The sequence below is a fragment of the Dama dama genome, chromosome 10 (genome assembly GCF_033118175.1).
Source record: "Dama dama isolate Ldn47 chromosome 10, ASM3311817v1, whole genome shotgun sequence".
Lineage (NCBI taxonomy): Eukaryota > Metazoa > Chordata > Mammalia > Artiodactyla > Cervidae > Dama > Dama dama.
In genome coordinates, this window is record NC_083690.1 from 33,820,550 (window position 1) to 33,844,753 (window position 24,204).

A 24,204-nucleotide genomic window follows, 5' to 3' on the forward strand; every position below is an offset into this window, starting at 1 on the left:
AAGTAACTCAAACATCTCAATGGTGTTAAAGATTGGCCAAGAAAATGCACAAGACAGAGCAAAGCTCCTCACTAGTAAGGGCAAAAGTGGCCCGGCCCACTCTGGCCAGGCCAGAGTAGCCCGCTGTCCGCCCAGCCTCCCCTCAGGGGAACCTTTTAGGGTGATCGACTGCCCCACAGGCTGAGCAAACTGTTTAGGGAGGGTGGGGAGGACCAGGAGAGCCGTCAGCGCCATCAGAAAGCTCGGGACGAGATCTGTCGGTCTCCCTCCCTGACGTCCCTACAAACGTGCTGGTGAGGAGGCCCGCTTTGCAGACAGCACGCGGCAGCCGAGCCGGAAGCAGTTCACGGGCTCCATCCTCCCGGGGCCCTGTCAGGCCCCAGGGAGGTGGTCATTCTGCACAGTGAATCCTGTCATGGTGTGAGTGACCCCGCATGACCTCAACAGCCATGTGGAATTTGAAGACTGAAGAGAAGCAAAAGTGTACTCAAAAAGTGCAACTTGTGAGAAGAGATGAATTACAGTAGGGTTGTTTTAAAAATAAACAAAACAAAACAGGCATACAGTCTCTAGAGGGTGCATTGCACCATCTCCTGACAGCAAAGAAATGCTGTTTCTAGCATGTTTCAAGCCAAAATGGCTTTACAAAACTCAAGCAAGTCAGTTCTTCTTCTAGACTTAACCTCTACCAAAGTTTCCTTCATGGAGAGAACCAGGCTAATCCTCAGCAATCACAAATTGAGAAGCAACACTAGGTAACAACTTCAACACCTTCTTTCTACATACAGCCCTCCTGACCACTGCCCTCCTTCTGCTCCCAGCTCACTGGGACCTCCCTGAAGGAACATTAGGGACAGGATGGGAAACTCGGGCTTCTGGAAGCCTGCTGTGGAAAGCTGTCCTCTCCTGGGACCTGGAGAAACAATTCGGCCACTTGACAAAATGGACTCTGAGGTAAGACCATTCTTAGAAACCTGAATCCCTTATTAAAAGGGCCTCACTTGGCCCTCTACTAAAATCGGTTTCTCTGAAGCCAGTTCAAGAATAGTAGAGAGAAACCAGATGTCAACGACCCATCTAAACCGACCTGTGGAACATTCAGTTAGTACAAATATTTGTGAAACTGACCCTATTTATTCAGGTGCTTATTTTGGGGAAAGACATACCTTTGACACAGGTACTAAAATGCTTCCCCAGGGCCTCTAAAAATGGTGCTTGTGAGAAGCAATCACTGCAGTTACAGCCATATCTGGGGGAGGCAGAGTCAGCTGCAGGCTCATTTCAATCACAAGAAATCTCTGAACGACTGGGAGACCTAGAGGGCCCTTCCAAGGTCCACGGGCCCGCCAAGACAGAATCCGTGGGAAGGCTTCTCATCATGAGAGCTGGTTTTCAAGCCTCTGGCCACCAGTCCCAGGAAACCCCTTCAGGAAACCAAGTCCCACTTGCTTAACTCTGGGCAGAGGGTTTTCAGCCTCAGGGATGCTTCTGCTTCCCTCTGAACGAAAACACCAGCTGACACCAAGTCCTCTTGCTGGGGAGCAGCTGAAGCCAACAGTTGCTCAGGCACTTGCTGGGACACACCCACCTCCCCGCTCATTTCTCCAGATTAAGTTGCAGTCAGGCTCTAACAGCAAGGCAGGCCAGTTCGGCACCTTCCCCCGCAGTCGGGCCTCTCCCAAACGCAGCCGGCAGCCCTGCACCTTGCCCACTGGGTCACAGAAACCACCAAACTACACAGCGGCACCTCCTCAACATACAATCTGCTTGCCGAGAAGCAGCACCCAGCACTCATGTGAGGGCCATATCTAGGATTACCCAGCCAAAACCTATGGCTACACCATACAAGATTTGTTAGAAAAATTATTTTTATGGGGAAAAAAGAGAAAGATCGGCATCCCATTTCTAATCATTACAAGCTTCTAAAATAAGCTCACAAATCTTGTAACTTCTGAAAGCAAGAGGCTTTGCCCGCTGAACAGGACATCCTACGAGATTTGGACATGACTTTCCAAGTATAAAATTGTTAATTTTATGAGCAGCTAGAAAACAACTCAAAAAATAAAGACAAGCATTAAATATTACGTAAGGTTTTCTTTTATTTAAAAGATCATTCACAAAATACCATATCCATAGATTTACTTTCTGTCATATAGCTGAATGTGTTAAGTGTTTGGAATTCCATTCTTACATTTAAAAGTCAACTAGATTGCCCAGAAGTTTAGATGAATTTGTTTTTGTTCTTAATCTTTTCCACATTGAAGATGTAAGTAGGTCATCTGAAAGCATCAGGTTTGATTACAACCACATAATGCATGTCTTTCTTTAGGTAAGTATTGGTGTTACACAAATGGTTCTTATCTCAGAAGCAAAGATGACAGGTGGAAGGAAGGACAGGAGGCAGAGTTCTGTGAATTGCTGAGACCTGGGGACAGAGAGAAGCCGAGGGTGGCAGCTAACGAGGAGCGGTTTCCTAAGCACGCCGCCCAGGCCCGGCAGCCCCGGCCCTCCAGTCTTGCTGGTGAGGGTCTCTCTCTTCCGGGGCTCTAGCCAAGCCCGAACTGCTCCCGGTGGAATGAACTGGGACTCGGGTGCTGAAAAATGTGTTCACACATAGGTGTCTGACCTCAGAAGCTCCTGCCTAGCTGCCCGGCCCAGGGTGAGCACTGAACACTCCATGTGGGAACGAACGTCCTGAAGCTGAGGCCGGGCGGCCTTGGGCCACCTCCCTGTTACCTGACGGCTCTGCATAGTCAAATCCTCAATTCACCACGCGAGAGAGTAAAGTGCCAGATTCTAGGCCCATTTTCATTCCAAAATTAAGGGACGGTGGGAAGCACAGGATCTCACTGTGACTGAACACTGGGGGACAGATAAGCAGGGGGTGAGGCGGGACACACACTGGGGGTCCGAGAAGAAGCCGCGTCCACAGAGTCGAGCCCAGCACGGCGCCACCCCCTGCGGTCCCCGAAGCACCTCTGTGCCCGGCGGAGAGGCAGCCAGACAGCAGTTCACTGCATCCAGCCACAGAGGGCCTCTAACACGGCTGGTGCCTGAGGGAGACCAGCGTGGACACAGTGCTGGCAGAGTGATAACAACACGTGAGTGCAGCAGGGCGCTCAGCCTATCTCCCTACGTGCACTCCCCACCGACAGTTCACGTCCTTCTCTCAGGTTTTGCTGTTTGAAATGTGAGCCTCTTCTGCATGAACAGCCCTCTGGGAAGCGGGTAGTGGACTCAGGACTACCTATAAATAGTTATAGGAAGGAATCTGCAGAGATCAACAGATACTTTATCCTTGTTTTGAAAGCAAGGTGTCCCAAACGCTGTCTGTTGATCACAGCTGACTAAAAACAAGGGGCTATCCAACGTGGGACTTGCTTTCTTCCTTGGAAGCCACAGCAATACAGAACTCGACATGCAGGTCAGAAGAGAAGCACTGAGAAAACGCAAAGGAAAAGGCCGGTGTGGCGGAAGTAAAAGGAGGAAGCAATGGAGAGAAATGAGGCAGCACTTCAGCCCAGAGACGCCCGCACGGCGGCCGCCTCTGTCCCTCTGGAGCAACGCGTGTGCTGGAAGGAGACGAGGGGCGAGAAGGAGAGGGACAGAAGGAAAAGGGGAGGAGTGGCAGGAAAAAAGCACAGAACAGGCACCAGGGAGATGCAGCGAAGCCAAGAATGTACTAAAAACCACTTGTTAACGGCTGACATGCACTCACAAGCTCTGTGTTTCCGTTGTAAGAAAGGAGGACAAAGGCCAGGCGCAGGAATGGTAACTGCAGGACTGCCGGTCCGGGGGGCTAGCCAGGCTGTGGTCTCGCTCGCGCGCCCCCCACACCCCATTCCCTCCCCACCGCAAGCTCATTCTTGCTCCTTGTGAACGACTTCCTCTCTGGGCCTGGCTCCCCCGAAGATGGCAGAGTTGGGGTTGGCTACTTGATTGAGGGGCGTTGCGACTGTTCGAGGTTTAAGCTGGAGCCGTGGTCTCTGTGCTCTTTCCTCTGGGGAAGGAAGCGCAGCGTGGTTTACAAAGGCGTCGTGAGAAGGCGCCCTCCTGCCGCCCATTTACACCTTACCCTCATACCTTCTGTTGGCTCTCTGAAATCCATATTGGACCCTCGAAGGGGAGGGCCATCTCTGAAACGACTTCCCATTGGGGGGCCTGTTCGCCGGTCACCTGGGCGACTCCCTCCCCGGCCTCCTAAGAAGTCATCCCTGAAACCTGTGGAAGGAAGAGAACCACAAAGGCTTTTTTATACTCCCGCCTCAAAGCTGGTCATACAGCTGCGTGAACTGTTTGCGCTCCATTTTAAATTTAGTTTGTCCAGCATCAGAAATTCTTCCGAAATCAAGTGCACTCAAAACAGGTTCAAACATGAATCTGCTGGGCAATTTCAAATAATAGACTTTTTGAATCTTAGAAGATTAAAAAAAAAGAATCTTAGGAGAGAAAAATGAAACACGCTGTTTAAGTTTCCAGGAAAAGCCAGTAAGACTATATCCTAAAAAAGGCTTAAAACAAAACTCCTCAAAGCACATTTTATTGTTTTTGATTATAATCTATAGTTGTTAAAAAAAAAAAGGATAAACCTGAAATTTAGAAGTTACAATTTAGAATGCAAAATCACACACACACACACAAAGCTAGATGTGAAGACAAAATAAATACACGAAGTCACCTCTGGGTGACCACTCCCCTTTTTCCAGTTTCTGCTGCCCTTCAGGTGGACCATTCTAGAAGTAAAGCACCCGTGTGTAAACAAAGCTGTCATCAGGCCCACTCCCTTCCCAAAGAGGGAGTCAGAGAGCAGGAAAGGCACACCCAACCCACACCTCTTCCAGCTGCAAAGGGCTTCCCCTCAATCCTTCGTGCATCCGCTAAAGTAATTACCAACTCAAGTAAACTGCATCTTATTTAAAATTAGAGTAAGCTGCAATTGTCATCAGTGTGAGAAACATTTTCTCAATGGACTTTTAAGAACATTAAGCCTTACTTTGTTTTGTAGTAAAGTCATTGGGGGGGGCAAATTGTTTTAAGATAATTTTTTAACAGGACAATCTTTAGCTTTCAATGAAAATTTAAGATGGTAATTAAACAAATGCGCCTGCCCCCTCTGTTTAAGCTCCTGAAGGTGACTACTTTTATTCACTCCAAGGATGGTGTCACTGCTCAAAGCTTTGTAGGAACTTATCCTTGAAGAAGGATCCTGAGCTTGAGAAACAGTCTTCTGATACATTAGTCAGTCCCCCTAATTCACAGATTTCATGTTTGCAAATCTGTCTACTCACTAAAACTGATTTGTAATCCTGAAATCAGTACTTGGGGCCTTCTGCTGTTGTTCTGACATGCACAGAGCAGGAAAGACTTGTCACCTGACACATATATTCCCCATCGAATTACCAACAAGCCAACCACACTCTGCCTTGACTGCTCACACAAATGAGTGCCCTTTTCACAACGTGTTTAATGCCGGGCTTTCTGCTCTTCTGTGCTCTTTGCGAGTGACTCTGCTGTTTACACGGCACCTAAACACTGCACCCCAGTGCCGTCTAGTGCTCCGAAGACCAAGAAGGCTGGGTGTGCGTTGTTAGAGAAACCTTTCTCAGGCAGGAGTTACAGCACTGGAGCCTGTGAGCTCACCGTCAACCAACCAAACACACATATATTAAACAAGGTGATGTATCGACTGGTTGACAAGAATACGACCAAAGGCTCACAAGACTGGGCCTCGCGACGGCGAGTATTTCCCCTGGGAACAATGGCTCAGGACCTGCTAACTGGGTGTTTGCAAGAACCCAACATTGTGAAGATGGAGAATCAACTACCTTGAATAGTAGGTAAGGTTTTTATTTTTTTGGTCTTTAAAGGTAGCAAGGAATCTGTAAGTTGATCAAGCTATCTGAAACTCAGTTCAGAGACTACTTGTTTGAACAATTCCATTTTTAACAATACAAGTAATGAAAACAACTGTAAAAAGACTTAGACCGGCAGGAGCACTGCTCTGCGGGAAAACCCATTTGGGCATATAATCAAGTGTAAGGTTCTTTTACGAAATCTTTTTTAACAACCAGAGAATTCACCATTCATTAAACAAGCTTAATCAGTACTCAAACAATTGAGATTTTCCCCAAACTAAACTGTGAAGTGTACCTTTCCTCACTAAGTATGAAAGTAAATTCCCCTTTAATGAGATTAATTTTTACTTCAGCGTTTAGCATAAAATAAATCAGCTCACACCCATACTGACGAGGCACATAACCACGACTGCTATCAATACTTTGACCAGGATCACGAGACAAAGTACAGCAGGGGGAAGAAAACAACCCAGCGAACAACCTCGTTTCAAAACCTCTTCTGATATGAGCAATGGGAGATAAAAAGCATGGTCTGACATTAACCACCATCTTTTCATCAAGTCTGAGGACAGATTTCTAGGAGGCACAGTATCCATGAGAAACTTCTGAGTTTTCTTTACAAAGTTTAGTTTAACATATTGCCTATTTCTGGTTGACAGGGACCTCATTTGCTTTCTTCTTCACGTTTTTTGTATTGCTTGAATTTTTTTCTTCTTTTTAACAAGGAGCATATGTCAAAAACAGACATCATTAGTTTAAAGAGTAAAAGAGGTCTACCTATACAGATAACCTACACAGGACGCACTTTCCCACACGGGCACTGCTGGGTTTAGACTGTCACCAAAATACAGAATCGTCTACACTGGTGGGTAAGGTGCTGTCTCTGGCTATATTCACTATACGTCTTGCTTCAGAGTTACAAAACCCCAAGCTCAGCGAGCAGTAGCAAGGTATCAGTTCCTCTGGTAACCTCCAGAGCTGGGAGCTCACTGTGCCACCTCTTCAGTGCCAGGGAATGCAAAGCTGGCAGATGGGAGGCCACCACTCACCGAGTCACTAACTACACGTGAGGTGGCTCTGAGATGACGTTTGCTGCATTTTTCAATCAGAGACTAGCTTATACATAAAATTACAGGTTTACTGGATTATACTGTACTTTTATGAATAAGCTCATTTCTGATTGGCTATAGGACTTGGGGTAATTAAATTATTACTTATAAGAGAGATAAGTAGCCATCTGTTTAGCTAAAGCAGTACTGGAAATAAATTCTTTAAGAAAATTTTGACTCCCAAGACCAATTCTTCCCACACTTACCAATCCCCTTCTACCGAGTTTTGCTCTGGGGGGGATGACAGGGTTGGGGGAGGCACTAATGATCTCCTCTTACAAGGTGGCTGGTGCAGAGATAATCTCCAGTTTATAGGAAAGAAAACAGACCTGTTTTTCATCTTCTACCTTATGGTTACAATGGACATTTTGACCACATATTAACTACTTTCATCATTAAAAAAAAGAGAGAGAGATGAGAAATGTTTAGGACATCAACTCTTCAAAGCCTGGCATGCAAACTGATCTCTTGAATCGACACAAGGAGGTACCCACAGGTCTGCTTCGGTGAGTTAAGAAAAGCAATTATCAAGTGGACTATGTCCACCTTTAAGAAGCAAAGAGGTCAATAGGACTACTTCTCACTATCTAGGAGGCAGCCACCAGGAACCATCAGTATGAGGCTTTCTGTAAGCTTCTAGAACCTCCACACTACTTCTAGAAATAACACCACTCTCCGTGCCATACACACTAGACCCCACACCAAGCAGAAAGACTCAGCGTGAGATACAGGCATGTATAAGAGCAGCAGGTGAAGAAATGGTAACAAAACAAGGTGGATCAGTTCAACCTGGCCTCGACGTAGCAGCTTTCAAGTCCTACTCCAAAACACTGAGGCTCTAACAGTTTAATTCATGCCTGGGTGCCTTTCAGGAAAGCTTCTTCTGTGAGAGGACCTAAAGCAGCAGCCCCTCACAGGAACCATACAATAGCAAGCAGCAAGGTCACCAAGAAGAGTAAGGGGTGACACTCTAAATGCTGATACTGGAATTCCTGATACCAGGAATCCCACCCACCACGAGATTCTCAAGAGCCACTCATTCCTGAAAATACACAAAAAAGGTAAAGTTGAAGTTGATCATTCAATACAACTCATGTGATGGGAAGCTCAATGAAATTTTAAAACAGTTTTTGCTGCCAAAAGGAAGAAGAAAAAAAATCCAGGCTTGCAGAAGCATCATGCACTCTTTCTAAGGTTTGACACGTTTTCAGAAGCTCACAAACACCGAGTCAGACCCACGAGGTAAGTGGTCTGCTACGACCTGAGAGACTTGAACCCAGGGGCACAGAGGACTTTTACGCCCGGCTGGAGAAGAGCCAATCACCTCTGTCGTCGGGTCCGCCTTTCCTGAACCCGAAGCCGCCTTTGTCTTGCTTTCTGCCTTCTGCAATGTCCACGCGGAGTGACCGGTCACCCAAGAGCTAACAAGGGGAAAGACGGGGGAAAATACAGTAAGTACTGGCAAGAAAAAAGTCCAGACCAACACCACAGAGAAAACCGGGATATACTTACTGCACCATCGTATGTCAAGGCTTCCTTAAGGGAATCCACTTCATCAAATTCTACATAGCAGAATCCTGGAAGAGAAAACAAACCCTGACTTCCTCCAGGAATTCTAGGTTAGGTACAGCGGGATCCTGTCTGTACTGCTTCCCTACATCACAACTACCACTTTTGTTGCCTAGATGGCCACAGACGTGCAGAACTTGAAAGCGCATATTTTACTTTCTAATAAACAGAATTTGCCTGGAAGTCCTTCTTCTTAATTATATTCTATCAGAAAATGCTAACCAAATAGGTGTTGAAATAGCAGCTACTTTTATAAAGCTTTACCTTTTAACCATAATATTAAAACCTTGCTTGGATCATTGAAGAGCTGTTAGTTCTGACTTCTGAATGACTTGAATACATCTAACGGGGGCTTTAAGACACAGATTTCAAACCGGATACTAAACACACTTCGGAGGAATACTACACTGAAGGTGCCTATTACTTACTGCTCAGGTAGTTGGTATAAAATCTGTTTTACAAAGCTAAAAAACACACCCTCAGCAACAAGCGTATCCTCTTCAGGAGGCTAATTAATTAAAGACAGCTAGTCTAGGTCCTTGATGCTAGATTCTGACACAGGCCTGTAAACGGGACACTCCCGGCAGAGGAAACCACACGCCCCCTCCCCCCACTTAAACCCCTGAATCAGCCTTTCCTTCTACTTGCCCCAGCCTGGTCCATGCCCTTTCCTTGCCCCAGGTTAAGTCTGGGTTAAGACCCACCCCTCCTGACTGCCCCCTATGCCCACACTGCACCTGCAGTACCACCCTCCCCTCCCCTCCCGCATGATTACAATTCACCCTCAAACCCCACGAGGACGGCAAGCGTCTCTAAAGCCTGGGTCTTAACTTCTGTTCACCATCTGCTTACACAAAGAATGGCTGGAGAGTCCCCCGTCCCCAGCTTGGACCGCACCTCCGTATCCATGCCTTTCCCAAGTGGATTCAATGTTTAGAGGAACTGAGAAAACCACTTCCAAACTCAAACAGGCAACAGCCACCTGGTCACTCTAGAGCTCACACTTGCCTCACACTAGAGCTGCCGTAGATGCCCCTGCATGAGACGAACTCTTAAAACCCGCTGCCACTGGCTTGGCCCTGCGGCTGGCTTCACCCCCACATTTGCATTCCCCTCAGATAAAATGTTCCCAAATAGGCTGAATGCTAACAAAGTCGCAGAAAGAAAACCTAGTGGGAATCATGTTTTATGGTCATGTCCACAGCAAATGAGAAACTGCATTCTAAATGCCTTGGTAATGACAACTTACCCACATATTTGTACCTTAAATTTGAATTCTTAACGCTTCCTCGCAGCGTGACTTACTTCTACAAGCTTAACAGACACACTGTTTTTCACTATTTGATCACTTATGATGAAAAGGGTCTAGGCTCTTAGGCGAGAGCTTTCCAAATGACAGAAATACAGACACGCCCTGCCGAGCAGGGCCACTGCTCCCTGCACAGCCCCCACCCCCCACAGCCTCCCTGCGCCTCTCATGGATGCACTTCTGGGTCCATAAAGCAAACCACATGCCCTTGTACCCTGCATCATGCGCTTAAACACAGGCACACCTCCCTTCACTCAGCTAGACGCCAATACCATTTGATTCCCCATTCTTAGTCCTTCTCTGCTCAAGAGCCCTAAGGAGACTGATCCACAGACACTAACTTTATCTGAAATTTGACCCCACCATGTCCCCAAACACATGCGCTGAAGTCACAAATGTACAGTGACAAGTACTAGGTTACTTTTGGGACTTCATAATAAACTAGATCACAGGAAAACTACCCCCCAAATGCATGAGTCAGCCAAGGTGATGTACACCTGAAAAGTCCTGAGTTCTATTTGTTCATTTCATTCCTGGGAACTCCTCCTCTGGCAGAGACAGAATTGCTACACAGGCTAGGCACACTCCAGATTTACTTCGGCATATGCCACATTTTCTACAAACTAGATTATATATACCTCCCCTCCCTGCCACGTAGAACTGAAGGTCTCTGAGTTAAAGGGCTATTTATTTCAACTACCTGGACTAGGCAAATGTTCCAAACACTTTCATAACTAGAGCCCTCTGCGTTAGACCCTCTCCCCCTTACAATAACAGTAAAAACCCCCTTAACTCACCTTTAAATTTGTCTGTGTCTTTGTCTCTGACTAGCCGTACACTCCTTATGCTGAGATCCTTAAAGATAGCGTCTATGTCGCCCTGAACTGTATTAAAAGGTAGATTACCTACATATGCTGTGTAGGGGGGCTCTGTGGGCAGCTCCTTCTGGCTGCGGGAACCATGGCCACCAGCACTGCCACGGGACCTAGAAGGGGGGAAAAAAGACAGGATTCAAGTCTGCCCGTGCGTTCTTGCCCCAGAGGGCCAAGGAAAATGTCTCCCACTCAGCCACACCAACTTGGTGAAATAAACCCATCTACATCATCCTGAAACGACAGAATATTCCAAAATTCATTATGGAAAACATGCCTATTTTTGGATGACAAAAATGTCCAGAAATACAGAATGTGTAAACATAGATATCCCTAGAGAATCAAATCCAAACAGAACATCCTCTTACAGAAAAGGGGTTCTCCTATTCCCCAAGTAAGTATAAGAGAACAGAACCTAAGCCAATGCCCTCCCTCACACCCAATACTACTACACATACAGAAATGAACTGTCCAACTTACTGTCCTGAAGCTGAAGTTTAACTCATTCACAAAAAAACTGTCTCTTGCTATTGTCTGATGATGGATAATATGCCCTCATAGAGATTTTTGTGCAGCAAGTACTATGTACATACATACTCTCCACTCCACTATGCACTACCTCACTGGGTCCTCAAATATATGTGCATATGACTAATTCAATTAAGCCTCAATGCCATTTCCTCAGCTGAGACAAGAGATGTTTACTTGTCCATGGTGGCTCAGTCAGTGAAGAATCCGCCTGCAATGCAGGAGACCTGGGTTTGATCCCTGGGTTGGGAAGATCCCCTGGAGAAGGGAACCGCTACTCTAGTATTCTGGCCTGCAAAATCTCATGGACAGGTGAGCCTGGCAGGCTACAGTCTATGGGGTCGCAAAGAGTTGGACATGACTGAGTGACTTTCCCTTTCACAGAGCTTACAAGTGGCAGGACCCTGACTCCATCATGTCATTGCTAATGTGCAGAGGTAGTGGTTTAAATCCCAGCTCTACCAATATTTACCCCACCATAGAACCTGGAGGAGTTACTCAGTTTCTCTAAGCTTTATTTGGAAAACTGTATTAATACTAAAAAAGACACTGAGTTACTGAGAAATTACACATGGTGCTGCATACACTGCTTGACACAGTGTACACGTGTAGAGTAACAATGACCACCATCACGGCCATCTACAACCTGAGACTTACAACGTTTTACAGGTAATTTAAAAATAAATGGGGCCATCGTACACTTGCCAAAACCCACAGAACGGCATGCACGATGTCAGGAGTGAACCCTAATGTAAACTGTGGATACTGGGTGATGACATTGTCCGCGCAGGCTCACTGACTAGAACAAATGTACTACTGTGATGCAGATGTTAACAGTGGGGGACGCTGTGCCCCTGTGAGGGCAGGGGGGATATGCTCAATTTTGCTCTGAACCTACACTGGTCTACTAAAATTAATGAAAGGGTGGGGAGCTTTTCTTTACATTAATAATGATGTCAGCTAAAAAATGCAGGAAGAATCATGTAATTAGAAAACCACACCAACACAGCAGTGACTGATTCAGGCAAGGCTCAGTTACCACCGTGAACAGGCAACTGAACTTAGTATCTCCAGTAATGGGACAAATTTAAATGACATGCCCTCTATTTGAGCAGACTCTTCAAATGCATAAAAGTTATGGAAGACTTTTTTAAGGCAGGGAGACTAATGAAATGACAACCAGTGCTACGTGTGATCTTTGGATCCTAGAACAAACAGCCGTAAAAGAAAAAGCATATGGAGAAATTTGAAACTGGTGTGTATAAATATTATTGTCAGCATTAAATCTCTTAGGAGTGATAATTGGTACTACAGTTAGCCTCTGTTCTCAGGAAGACAAATTACTTAAGAATGAAGTGTCAGGACAGCCGTTTATTTTCAAAGGGTTTTGGCACAAATGTCACGTGTGTGTGCATGAATATATAAAGACAAAACAATTGTGAAACTTGTGAATCTACTGCTGTCCACTGTATCATGTTCTTTCAACTTTATTGGAGACCTGAAAGATTTCAAAATAAAATGTTTAGAGGAAAAAAAATTTAAAAGAGGGAGGTGCTGCTTTTAAGAGACACTTACATGAGTCTCTTCACATGAGTCAAAGGTCTGCCCAAAGTCAACCTTCCCTTCTTTCTGCAAGGTATATTGTTAATACCAGGTCTTGGAAAGTAACTTGACTCTTAAAATTCACACAGTGCTAGAAATATCATGAAAGAAATTCCTCAACTTGCCTGACATGAATTCCAGATACCTCAAATGTTTGATAATATCTTTAAGACAACACTTTTTTTTTTAAAGCAGAAGAACCAGGCTATAATATAATTCTTAGATGGCTGTATTTTTAAGTTGAATTAACTCAGAACTGCTACCTCCTAATAGAAAACCCTGCATTCTGTCCTAAGGATAAGAGAAAAATAGACTTACAAGTGAATGTTGCTTATTTTGCATTCCAATAACCATAAAACCTAAAATATTTTCAGGAAGATACTCCTTGGGACTGGATACTCAATGTATAAAAACGGTACAAACACTCGGAAAACTGTCAAAACAGAGAACCAACTATAATTTAAAACACTTAAAATAATACCTGGTGGAAAACAGCCCCTTGCCCTCAAGTAGCTTATGTCTGAGTAGCACAAATAAAACAAAAATAACTGTAAATGCATACACACATGCTTGTGTATATATATACATAGATAGGTACATAAAAAAAGGCAAAGGGCTAAAACGATCTTTTTAAAAAAAAGCCAACGAGAAGGTGAGGATGAAGGAATGGTAAATTTGGCAGGTGCACATTTAATGAACCAAGAAAACAGGAGTGAGAAAGGCTTGCTTAAAGGGCATGTGAGAACTTCTGTGGGGTGCGGGATAGAGGACTGAAAAGACAGGCTGAACTGACCTCTGACTGAGTGCAGAAAGCCACTTGAGCCTTGATAAGGACTGGTGTCCAGGTGAATGCTAGGAAGTTGGGGGGCGCTAGGCAAGAATGCAGGATGATCAGAAGCCAGTTCTGGCTTTGGGAAGATGAAGACTGAAGAGCCCCACTTCAGGCAAGCAGGACTTTAAGAGCAGGAGCTGTGCAAAGAGCTAACCCAGACCCATGAATTCTCTCGTTTCACCCTAGCCTCACACAACTGCCAGTGGTTTAACACTAGATTTTTTCAAGAAGTCACAGAGGCAGTCCTAAATACTGCCTACCTGATGCCATCAGCTCTGCAGGCCTTGAGTGGTTCTCAGCTTCTCACTGAGTAGTTCAGTGAAGACACTACGGCGCAATGGGGCTGGAGCCGCACAGGCAGATGTCAGCGTACTCACTCCACCAGCCTACAGCGTGCCAGCAACTTGAGACAAAGCCCAGAGCAAACGCAGGCAAGTAATAAAACGATACACGCTGTCATCAACCAATCAAATAAAAAGTCAAATGTCAGAAAGCCTTTGAGCTAAAATTCTTACGAGACACTTTAAGTGTAGAGGGGACTATTATTTTAAATAAGCCGTGTTACACGAAAGCACTTTCTAAAATAGCTTAAAACACAGAAGACTCATCTGGCACCTTAGTGTGGTGAAGGACCTCTTCCAAATCACCTCTGTACCTCCGTTTTTGCATCTGCTATTTTATAAATATTCAAATTTCTATGTTATAGAGGACCTTGAGACTGACCATAAAAATACTTCACAAGACTGATTGCTTTATAAAAGTTGAATAACAATTCTGAAGTGTTGTGGGTAGACTAAACACCCTGCAGGATACGCTGCTCGTGCAGAAGCAGGCTGACTAGCAGCCGTGGCTGTAAACAGGCAACAGACAGGCGAAGCTGCGACTCAGAGCCAGACAGAGCTGCGGGTCTGTGCTGCGCTCCCAGGCCCCGTCACCCGCCCCCACGGAGCAAGGGTCCTTGCCCACTCATGCCTGCTGCATGACAGGGACAGCCTATGGATAAAAATGTGTATGTGTGTGAAGGTTTTAAAGTAATAAGTACATCCTCAGTCATTTCAGAAAGCCAACTTTCAACTCAAGGTGTGACCAAAATCCTACAGACAGATCACATTTCTTTACTCAAGTCAAGTCAACAAAGTATCTGAATGTCTATTAAATACAGAGCACCATATTAAGGGCACAAACCTAAGACTCAGTTCCTACTCGCAAGGAGCTGATAATTCAGCTAAGGGGGTCCAGGTATCTACAAAGAAGAAATCACATCCCAAGTAAAAGATGACAGAAAATTCAGGAGGCAGTAATGAGCACCATCTCTGCGGGGTGGAGCAAAAGGCACTTGAACTCTGTTTTCCAGACAGCAGACAAAACACTGAACTCAACATGATAATGTGAATAAGCGAAGATAAACAGGAGTGAGAGGAGACTGGAGGAAGGGTGACTAAGAAAAAAGAAGAGAAGAGAGTATTAGGACAGGGATTACAATCAATAAGTGGATGAAATAAAACTAAGCACAAGATTTGCTCCCAAAGTATGTAAGATAATAAATAATGGACACATGCTGTTATTTGTGGGGAAGAATTGTACAAAGACTTCTAACTGAATCAGAAACTATACAGGACTTCCCTGGTGGGGCATGGACAGGAATCTGTGTGTCAATCAACGCAGGGGACACGGGTCCGATCCCTGGTCCATGAAGATTCCATATGCCGTGGAGCAACTAAGCCCATGTGCCACAACCCCCGAGTCCACGTGTCCCAGAGCCCACGCTCCGCAAAGAAGCCACTGCAATAAGAAGCTCACGACTCTGCAACTGGAGAGTAGCCCCCACTCGCCCAACGAGAGAAAGTCTAGGAGCAGCAGTGAAGACCCAGCACAGCCAAACACAAACAAAAAGCAACTACACAGAATTTAGGTGTTGCTGCTGTCATTTTTTAAAGACCAGTAACAAGGTGCCATGGCCCGGCGCAGTAACCTCTTGGGTGACTGGAACATCCGGCGCTCTCTGCCTCTAGTACTTCCAGGTGATAACTGAGTTAGCCCCAGGAGGGCTGAGCAATAGCTTTGGTCTTTCACGTGCCACCCACAAACACTTACTAGCATATATCACGGTGGCATGAGGCACTCTTCCTAGATCCTATATAAAATCCCAGTAAGACTGCCTTTCTGAGAATAAAATGCAAGGAAGCAACAAAGACAAAATCCTCTGAGCGTGCAAAGAAAAGTCAAAATGTGTAATTTACTTCCTTTTGAGACATTAAGCAAAAAAGGTAAGGCTGTCAAAAGTCAGACCCTTATTTCATTAATTTCTGGCCAGCCCCCTTACCTATTAAGGTCTTACATTAGTAAGACACACTGGTTATAATCACTGAACCAACATCAATACATTACTAACTAAAGTTCAGTTTATTCAGGTTTTCTTAGCTTTCACCTACTGTCTGTCATTTTCACGTCCCAGGATCCCATTCAAGATGTCACATTACATTTCAGTTTTAGCTTAGGTTTTAAAAAACAAGCCCACGGGCCGACTGAAGACACTGCACTCCCAAGTAGATCAGCCTCCAGGTGTGTGGATCTCCCAAGGCCTTCAGTCAGCACTCAAAACGAAACCCGTTTAGCCTGACAACTGTCATTACTACAGCATGTGCACGAAAGCCTCTCCAAGTTTCTGAACACTGGGGGTGGTGTGGGGGGCAGTGGGGGTCTGGGGTGAGTTCTTCAACCAGTCCTATATCTAGGAGCTCTCTCAGCTGTGAATGGGAGCTTCCTAATTCAGTCACATCTGAAAGATACAAAAAGCAATGCAACCTTCTGAGGCAGGAACTCTGTTCACTGCTTTATCTCCAAAACTGCAACAGTATCTGCTACTTATCAGGGTAGAAGGAATGAAGCCACAAGCCTGCCGACTACAGGATTGCAAGTAACCTCTTTCACCAAGATGGGTACTCATTTAGATTTTCAGATGGCCTCTAAAAGAACATTAAAGCATCCTTTATTTGGTTCTGGCTGTCTCCCCAGAGGCAAACCTTTCTTCCACTCAGTTCTGTGGGCTAACCGGCTGTAGTAGTCCTGTTAAGTCAGAGTGCAGAGACCTCCACTGATCTTGCCATTGGCCATCACGTAAATCAAGACAGGGGCACCAAACTGCATCATTACTCATGCACTTGCAGTATTTAAAAAAAGAAATCAGTTCATCAAATACCGTTTGTCTAGAGTCCATATATATGCATTAATACACTATATTTGTTTTCCTCTTTCTGACTTCACTGTGTGTAACAGGTTCCAGGTTCATCCACTTCACTAGAACTGACTCAAATGTGCTCTCTTTTAACCGGTGAACACTATTCCACTGTATGTGTGTACCACAACCTATTTGCAGGGAAGGAATAGAGACTCGGATGTAGAGAATGGAACTTGTGGACACAGACACAGAGAAGGGAGGGTGTGGGATGAACGGAGAAGCATCAACATACACACACTGTCACGTAGGACAGAGCTGGTGAGAGGTCGCCGTGTAGCCTGGGAGCCCCGTCCGGCTCTGTGACGGCGGAGGAAGGGGATGGGGGAGGGGAGAGGGAGGAGGGGCGTGTGTAAATACACTGATTTGCTCTGTTGTATGGCGGAAACCAACACAGTATTGTAAAAGTTTTTTTTTTAATATTTAAATTAAAAAATAGCGGGGGGGGGGGGGGGGGAGAAGGGAGGGAGGAATTCCCTGGCAGTCCAATGGTTGGTTAGGACTCCATGCTTTCACTTCCAAGGGCCTGGGTTCAAACCCTGGTAGGAGAACTAAGTTAAGATCCCACAAGGGAGTTGTGCAGACAAAAAATAAAAAGCCATCTTTAGCAAAGAATGTTTTTTGATAAAGTGGTCAAAATGATTAACTTTATTAAATACTGACCCACTTTTAAAATATCCTGCTACCAAATGGGAATGAAGCACTGCTGCTTACAGAAGTATGTGGTTAGCTTGAGGAAAAGCACTCCTGGGAGTGAGTTACAAGCTGAACCAGCTATTCATTTCATGGAACAACACTTTTACCTGAAAGAACTAACCAACTGTGGTCCAGACTTGGGTGTCAGGCGGACACTTTCATGTAAATGAAGCGAGTCTTGTCCCTTTCAGGAAACCAACAGCACTATTTGCTGCCAATGACAAAATGCAGGCTTCCAAGCAAAACCCAGAATTTTAGAAAACCTGTATCTATCAATATACACTTGACAGTCTCCCAATTCCTAAAATTTCTCTGATGAAACTGATGGTGACATTAATGAACATGATTTTTGTTACTGTATAGTGAAATATGTCAACTTTTGGAAGCTCTGCATAACTCAGTGAACTGGTATTTTCCAAAGGACCAATATATCACGTTACCAAAAAAATGCATAGGTAAAAGATACACTCAAAATATAAGACAAATCTATATGGATTTTGACGTAAGAGATGTTTATTGTTACAATTAACCTTTATGGAAATTACCACCTGGCAAGTTTTGGTAGTTAAAAATTAAGAGTACCTACAACTATCCAAAAAGGCCATTAAAACAATCCTCCCACGTGGTTCCAACTGGTTATCTGTTTAAGGCTGGACTTTCTTCATGAATGTCAAGCAACCTACCTTAACAGTGAATACAGAAACAGCTATGAGAAACCAGCTGCCTTCTACTAAGCTAGATATTAAAAAGGTCCCAGGGAATTCCCTGGTGGTCCATTGGTTATGACTCTGTGCCTTCACTTCCGAGGGCCTAGGGTCAACTCCTGGTCAGGAACTACAATGCCACAGGCTCTGGGGTTTGGCCAAAAAAAATTATGGGGCTCCTTCCAAAAATGCTTCTGATTATTTCAATTATATAAGAATAGTGTGGCTTTTCCTGTGAGGCGCGAGCGGAGCGAGGCAGGAACGTGGACGGCGCGTCTCTCGTTTGCACCGCGAAGACACCTCTACTGCAAAGATGGTCAATGTCCCTAAAACCCGAAGGACTTTCTGTAAGAAGTGTGGAAAGCATCAGCCGCACAAAGTGACCCAGTATAAGAAGGGCAAAGATTCCCTGTATGCCCAGGGAAAGAGGCGCTATGATCGGAAGCAGAGTGGCTATGGTGGGCAGACCAAGCCAATTTTCCGGAAGAAGGCGAAAACCACCAAGAAGATCGTGCTGAGACTTGAATGTGTTGAACCCAACTGCAGATCCAAGAAGATGCTGGCCATTAAGAGGTGCAAGCATTTTGAACTCGGAGGAGATAAGAAGAGAAAGGGCCAAGTGATCCAGTTCTAAGATTTGGGACTCTTTTGTTCTTATGTTTTGAGAGGAAAATGTTGAAGTTATAGAAAAATTTCCTGAGAATAAATACAGTGATATCCTTACTAAAAAAAAAAAAAAAAAGAATAGTGTGTGGAGCAAAGGGGATCACCAGCTCCATCTACCCTATGCTGGAGTCAACAGAGGTGCCATGTTTTCAACAGACTATCAGTATACTTGAACACATCCAGAGGGTCCTTTCAAGAACATTAAAAAAAAAAACTATGATATGGTTGGCAAACTTAAAAAAATCCAAGGATGTTCAATGATTCACAAACACAACTTAGACATTACAGCTATTAAGTGCAATCAAAATCAGCTGGTCACTTGTGCCCTGAGTGTGCAAATCTAACCACCTGTACCAATGATGGAAAGGCAAAGAGGCAGGCATGGTCCCCTGCCCAACACTCTTCTGTTACCAGGGGACGCTGGGTCTGATCCAGGGCTGACTCCCCCATGCCCCACCTCCCTCAGCCAAACATTCTGCTTTGTACGTTCCAAGTTTCTCGGAAGATGTCTTGATTCTGTGTGAAGTCTTTCTAGAACACTAAGGGTGATTTCAAATAGAAATATAAATTTTAAAAGTACATAAGAATTTTTTTTTTTAAGAAATCTCAGAAGCATTTTAATAGTCCAAGCATGAACTGTTACAAACCAATAATGTACGAGAACAAATTACTTGATACTAATTTATGATACTTATTATATAGGCTTATTATAAATGTTTTATGCCTATAAAATAAACAGCATTCCCTTAATTGGCTTTAGAAATATACCCAGGAATAACTCACTCCAGCTAACTCTCAATAGAAATTTTCCCATTCTTACTAACTCCAAAGGAAATATTTTAAGAATTAAAAAATTATAAGTCAACAGCTACCGATTATCAAGCATTTATGTTCCAAATATTGTGCTGCAGTTTAACATCTCAATATTCCAACAGCCCTACAGAGGAGTTTCTATCTTATATGTGGGGAAAATGAGGCTTAGAGAGGTTAAGGAACTTGTCTAGATCACACAGCTAAATACACAGCTGAGAGAACACTTAAGCTCTTGTGTGACTCATTCTAGTGCCATGGCTTCTGCCTGAACATCTCTGACATCTCAAAGACCTCTTGGTAAAACCAAGTATTTGAAGAGAACAATGATTTGGAATCAAGCATTGGGAGACTAAGGAGGGGAGAGAAAGATGACAAAAACCTAAACAATTTGCCATTTGATACGTTTTTACAGTATGCCTTTCAACACCTTTACAGATCCTGTTGTCAGTGAAACTAGTTAGCTTTCATACACTTTCTTCTGCATTATGAGACTTAAAATAAACTTAGACATTTAGACACAGACACCAAACTTAAGTCCTATAAGACTCAAAGATCAGAATTCTAACCTCCCCCCACTGGAACTTAATAAAGAATATTTAACTTTGTAGTTTAATTCATTTTTAGCAGGTACCATTCCAGCAATATCAATTCTTGCTAATTTTAAGTTCCAATCTAATTCTCAGGATCGATGCTCTTTTTAGGTTCAGCACTCAAAAGGTCTTTTGTAGTTAGAAGTGTAAAATTAGTGTCAATGGCACTTTATTGCCAAAGGCAAATGAAAAATCAGAATCTCAGAAAGATAAGTTAGCAAAGTGCAAAACAAAAATACACTCAAGATCTGGTACCATCAACTGATAATCTGGAATTTTGTTTTGACTCGATTTCTGAGCAACAATGCAGTCTCTGGTTCTCCCCTCTGCTGCTGGGAACATGCCTTTAGAGGCTGGGGAAATAAAATAGTTGTTCAACATTGCTTCCTGACAACTGTACTGGTTATTACACACAACTACAAAATAAACTTACAGGGAATGTATAATAATTATTAAACCCAAGTTTTTAGATTTTGACAAACCTGCCATCCCTTCTACCTGTGACCCAAGTTGATTATAGAGTTAAGACATCCTATCTAAGGTGTTTTAGATGAGAGAGAAGTGAGTGAGTCAAAGTAGCTCAGTTGTGTCCAACTCTTTGTGACTCCACAGACTATACGGTCCATGGAATTCTCTAGGCCAGAATACTGGAGTGGGTAGCATTTTCCTTCTCCAGGGGATCTTCCCAACCCAGGGATCAAACCCAGGTCTCCCACACTGCAGGCAGATTCTTTGCCAGCTGAGCCATTAAAGGAAGCCCCAAAATCCTGGAGTGGGTAGCCTATCTCTTCTCCAGCACATCTCTCCAACCAAGGAATCAAACCAGGGTCTCCTGCATTCTGAGCGAATTCTTTACCAACTGAGCTATCAGGGAAGCCCAGACTAGAGAGAAGGTGCTTTACAAAAGTGCCAAACACAGACTTCCCAGGCAGTCCGGTGGTTAAGACTGTGCTCCCACCGCAGGGAGCATGGGTTTGATGCCTGGTAAAGAAACCTCAAAGATCCACGTGACACAGGGTGAAGCCAAAAAAAAAAAAAAAGAAACAAGCATGAAACAACACAGGACCATTCCACAGTGGTGATCATCTATAATGGTTAAGCACTGTATCCCAACAGAAACAGCACCAAGATGTGTACTGTGCATGCATGCTCAGTCGTATCTGACTCTTTGCGACCCCAAGGACTGTAGCCTGTCAGGCTGTCCATGTCAGAGCCTGTCTCCCTCTGTCCATGGAATTTTCCAGGCAAGAATATTGGAGTGGGTTGCCGTTTTCTTCACCAGGGGATCTTCTGAACCTAGGGATGGAACCTGTGGCTCCTGCATTGGTAGGCGGATTCTTTACCGCTAAGCCACTTGAGAAGCCCTGAGACAACTTACTGATGTGAACATAACTCGATCACTCAAGATCATCTGATCCTATCATTTTGTTAAATTTCAAAGATCCCAATAACTGACAACTTCCGACCTGATGAAATTAACATTAACCATTTGGAACAACAAAGTTTTGGCACAGATCACACCACTACACGTCTGGTCCTCTGTGAAGTTTCTGGACCCACTCCAGACACGGCCTAAGAGAACACACAAATTCACCAACAGGTTTTTTAAAACTACTTCTTAGCTACCTAAGCAGTATCTCGTATGTCTTTTTTTTTTTTTGTATGTCTTTTATATTTAGATGAAGTCAAAGCAGAAAATTCCAAGGTCATTTGTAGAAGGTGCTTAATAGCAAAAGGACTTTTTGTTAAAAAGCTTAAGAAATGTATTGTGCCAACTACTACTCTCTCATATCAGTTTTTGGAGTGCATCTGGCCAAATGGCTAACACTGTCTTTTTTCTGATATTCTGATAAATAGCATCTTAAATGAGAATTTTACTTTTGATCAACTTGTTATTCAAGGCAGTCCAAATGTCAAAACTTGATACACACAGGAAGACTAACTCAAACACCTCAAGTCACCAGAACATCTGGTAAATTTGTCAAAATCGAGAACTAAAAACAAAACAAAACAAACCAACCCCAGGTTTTCTATAATACAACTAACATTGTAGTCCCAAACCAACTAAAATTCCTTGGATCTGTCTTAATCTGAACTACTGGTTAAGTGTTTTCCCGGGTACTTCCAAATGTTTTTTGAAACTAGGAGAAAAAAAAAACTGGTTATTAAAATTTCAAGATGACTTAACTACAAATTTGATGTCTAGAAACCTACCCCAAAGGCAGTAATTGTACATGTAATCCAACATCTATTTCTTTTTTATTAGCAAATAAAGTATTCTTTGAAATAACAGGTGGCTCCACCTCCCCCAACTTCCATGTTCTACAGTCATGAATGATACTTGGTGCACTCACGCACCCAAACAAGCTTTTATTTCAGCCATTCCCAAACCGAGGTTATTAAAAGGTCATTCTTCACCAAACAAAGATACTTTTGGGATTGAAGCTCAGGAGACTGGACACCTCAGTAGGTACTATTGTGGTGTTTTCCTGGGAAAAGTAATCCTTTCTGCAAATCACACAAAGGCAAAGTGTGCCCTTGACAAATAGCAAGATGTTCATAGCCTATCTTCTAAATTCTGTATGAGGTTACTCGTGTAAAAAAAAAATAAAAAATGCAGAGCGGGTCCGTGCAATTGAACACCAGAAGCTTTTAATTCACTAGACAAGGATTTTTCTTTTAAACAAGGTGCACATAGAGTCTGTGTATGGCCAGAATCAGAACGAAGTTAAATGCGATTCCTTCTCCAGGTCATAGCATTTATCTGCCAATAAGCACGTAGCACTTGTCAGTAAGTCACTCTGATCTAAGGAAGGATAAAAGGAAAACGCTACGGTGTGTGTGTTTGTTTTGGTTGGTCTTCTTAGGCTCCAGCTGCCAAATCCCAGCCTCACCCGAAAACGGAAGGGAATCACCTCTCTCTCGGCCTTCCGACCCGACCCAACCCGCTGGTCTCATGGCCAAACGGGCCCAGCACACTTGCAGCGCGGGCTGACAACAGGAAGCCGCGGCCCGGACCGGGGCTGGAGCCGGGCAGGCAGTGGGCCCCCACCCCCGCTCTGCAGCAGAGCCCCGCGCTGGTCCTGCCGTCCTGGGGGATGGGGCTGGAAGCGGGAGCCCGTCGTCCCGGGCCCTCAGCGCCGCGGCAGCCCTGCCCCGCGGCCGAGTAAGAGGAAAGACACGTCGCGGGCGGCGGCGGAGACACAAGAAGAAGTCTGTCCCGCGAGCAAGCCCCTGGGAGCCTAACCGCCGCCGCACTCTCCCCGAGCGCGCCATTTCCAGGCCCCGGTCCTCTAGGTGCCTCTACGAGGCCTCCGCCGGCCCAGGCTGGCCCCTACGGCTCGCCGCCCCTGGTGTGAGCGCGGGAAGGCCGCCGCCCAGGGGCCACCCCCCTCCCCCCCGCCACCTCCGACTCCCGTCCGCCTCCCGCGCCCGACAGGGGCCCGCGCACGCCCGCCTTACCCCCTGCCGCCGCCGAAGCTGCTGTAGGCCCGATCGTCGTAGGTATCGAAGTCCGCCATTTGCCGTCTCCGCTCCGAGAGGAACCAGGGTGAGCGAGGAAGGACCCCGCAATATAACTCCCCCCGCCCCGTCGCCGGGGCTGTCCGCCGCGCCGCCTGATCGCAAATCGCACGCACGCACGCGCGCGTGCGCGCACGTACGCCGCGCCGCGCCCGGCCTGGGCCGACGGGCCTCTGGTGGCCCCGGCGCGCTTTGCGGCCCACGTGGTGCGGCGGCGCGTTGGCTGCGCGCCCGGCAGTGCGCTCCGGCCCATTGTGTGGTAGCCTCCCGCACAGGGGCTTCACCCGCGGCCGCCTCCCGCC

The 24,204-nt window shown here is 45.2% G+C and overlaps 2 protein-coding genes and 1 non-coding gene across 3 annotated transcripts; 1 reads left to right on the forward strand and 2 right to left on the reverse strand.

Annotated features, from left to right (window-relative positions):
• Positions 1 to 2,079: 2,079 nt before the first annotated feature.
• On the reverse strand, positions 2,080 to 23,999 carry EIF4H (eukaryotic translation initiation factor 4H). Its single transcript, XM_061153411.1, has 6 exons — positions 23,843 to 23,999; positions 10,640 to 10,827; positions 8,477 to 8,541; positions 8,289 to 8,385; positions 4,084 to 4,221; positions 2,080 to 4,000 (listed from the first exon to the last, which is right to left on the reverse strand). The coding sequence occupies exons 1-6, from the start codon at positions 23,899 to 23,901 to the stop codon at positions 3,861 to 3,863; spliced, it is 687 nt and encodes a 228-aa protein (XP_061009394.1). The 5' UTR covers positions 23,902 to 23,999; the 3' UTR covers positions 2,080 to 3,860.
• LOC133064079 (small nucleolar RNA SNORA32) lies at positions 9,655 to 9,777 on the reverse strand. Its single transcript, XR_009694558.1, has one exon. It is a non-coding gene; the product is annotated as a small nucleolar RNA SNORA32 (small nucleolar RNA).
• Positions 18,521 to 19,003, forward strand: LOC133063707 (large ribosomal subunit protein eL42-like). The gene has a single exon (XM_061153410.1). It carries the CDS (start codon positions 18,625 to 18,627, stop codon positions 18,943 to 18,945), a length of 321 nt encoding a protein of 106 aa, XP_061009393.1. The 5' UTR covers positions 18,521 to 18,624; the 3' UTR covers positions 18,946 to 19,003.
• Positions 24,000 to 24,204: the final 205 nt, after the last annotated feature.

Bases quoted from the DNA above. Each gene is read 5' to 3' on its own strand.
- LOC133063707 (XM_061153410.1), top strand. From the start codon at position 18,625: ATGGTCAATGTCCCTAAAACCCGAAGGACTTTCTGTAAGAAGTGTGGA.
- EIF4H (XM_061153411.1), bottom strand. From the start codon at position 23,901: ATGGCGGACTTCGATACCTACGACGATCGGGCCTACAGCAGCTTCGGC. The intron at 8,542-10,639 runs GTGAGTTAAGGG...TTTCTCTTCCAG, and splicing joins AGACACAGACAAATTTAAAG to GATTCTGCTATGTAGAATTT. The intron at 8,386-8,476 runs GTAAGTATATCC...TCCCCTTGTTAG, and splicing joins CCTTGACATACGATGGTGCA to CTCTTGGGTGACCGGTCACT.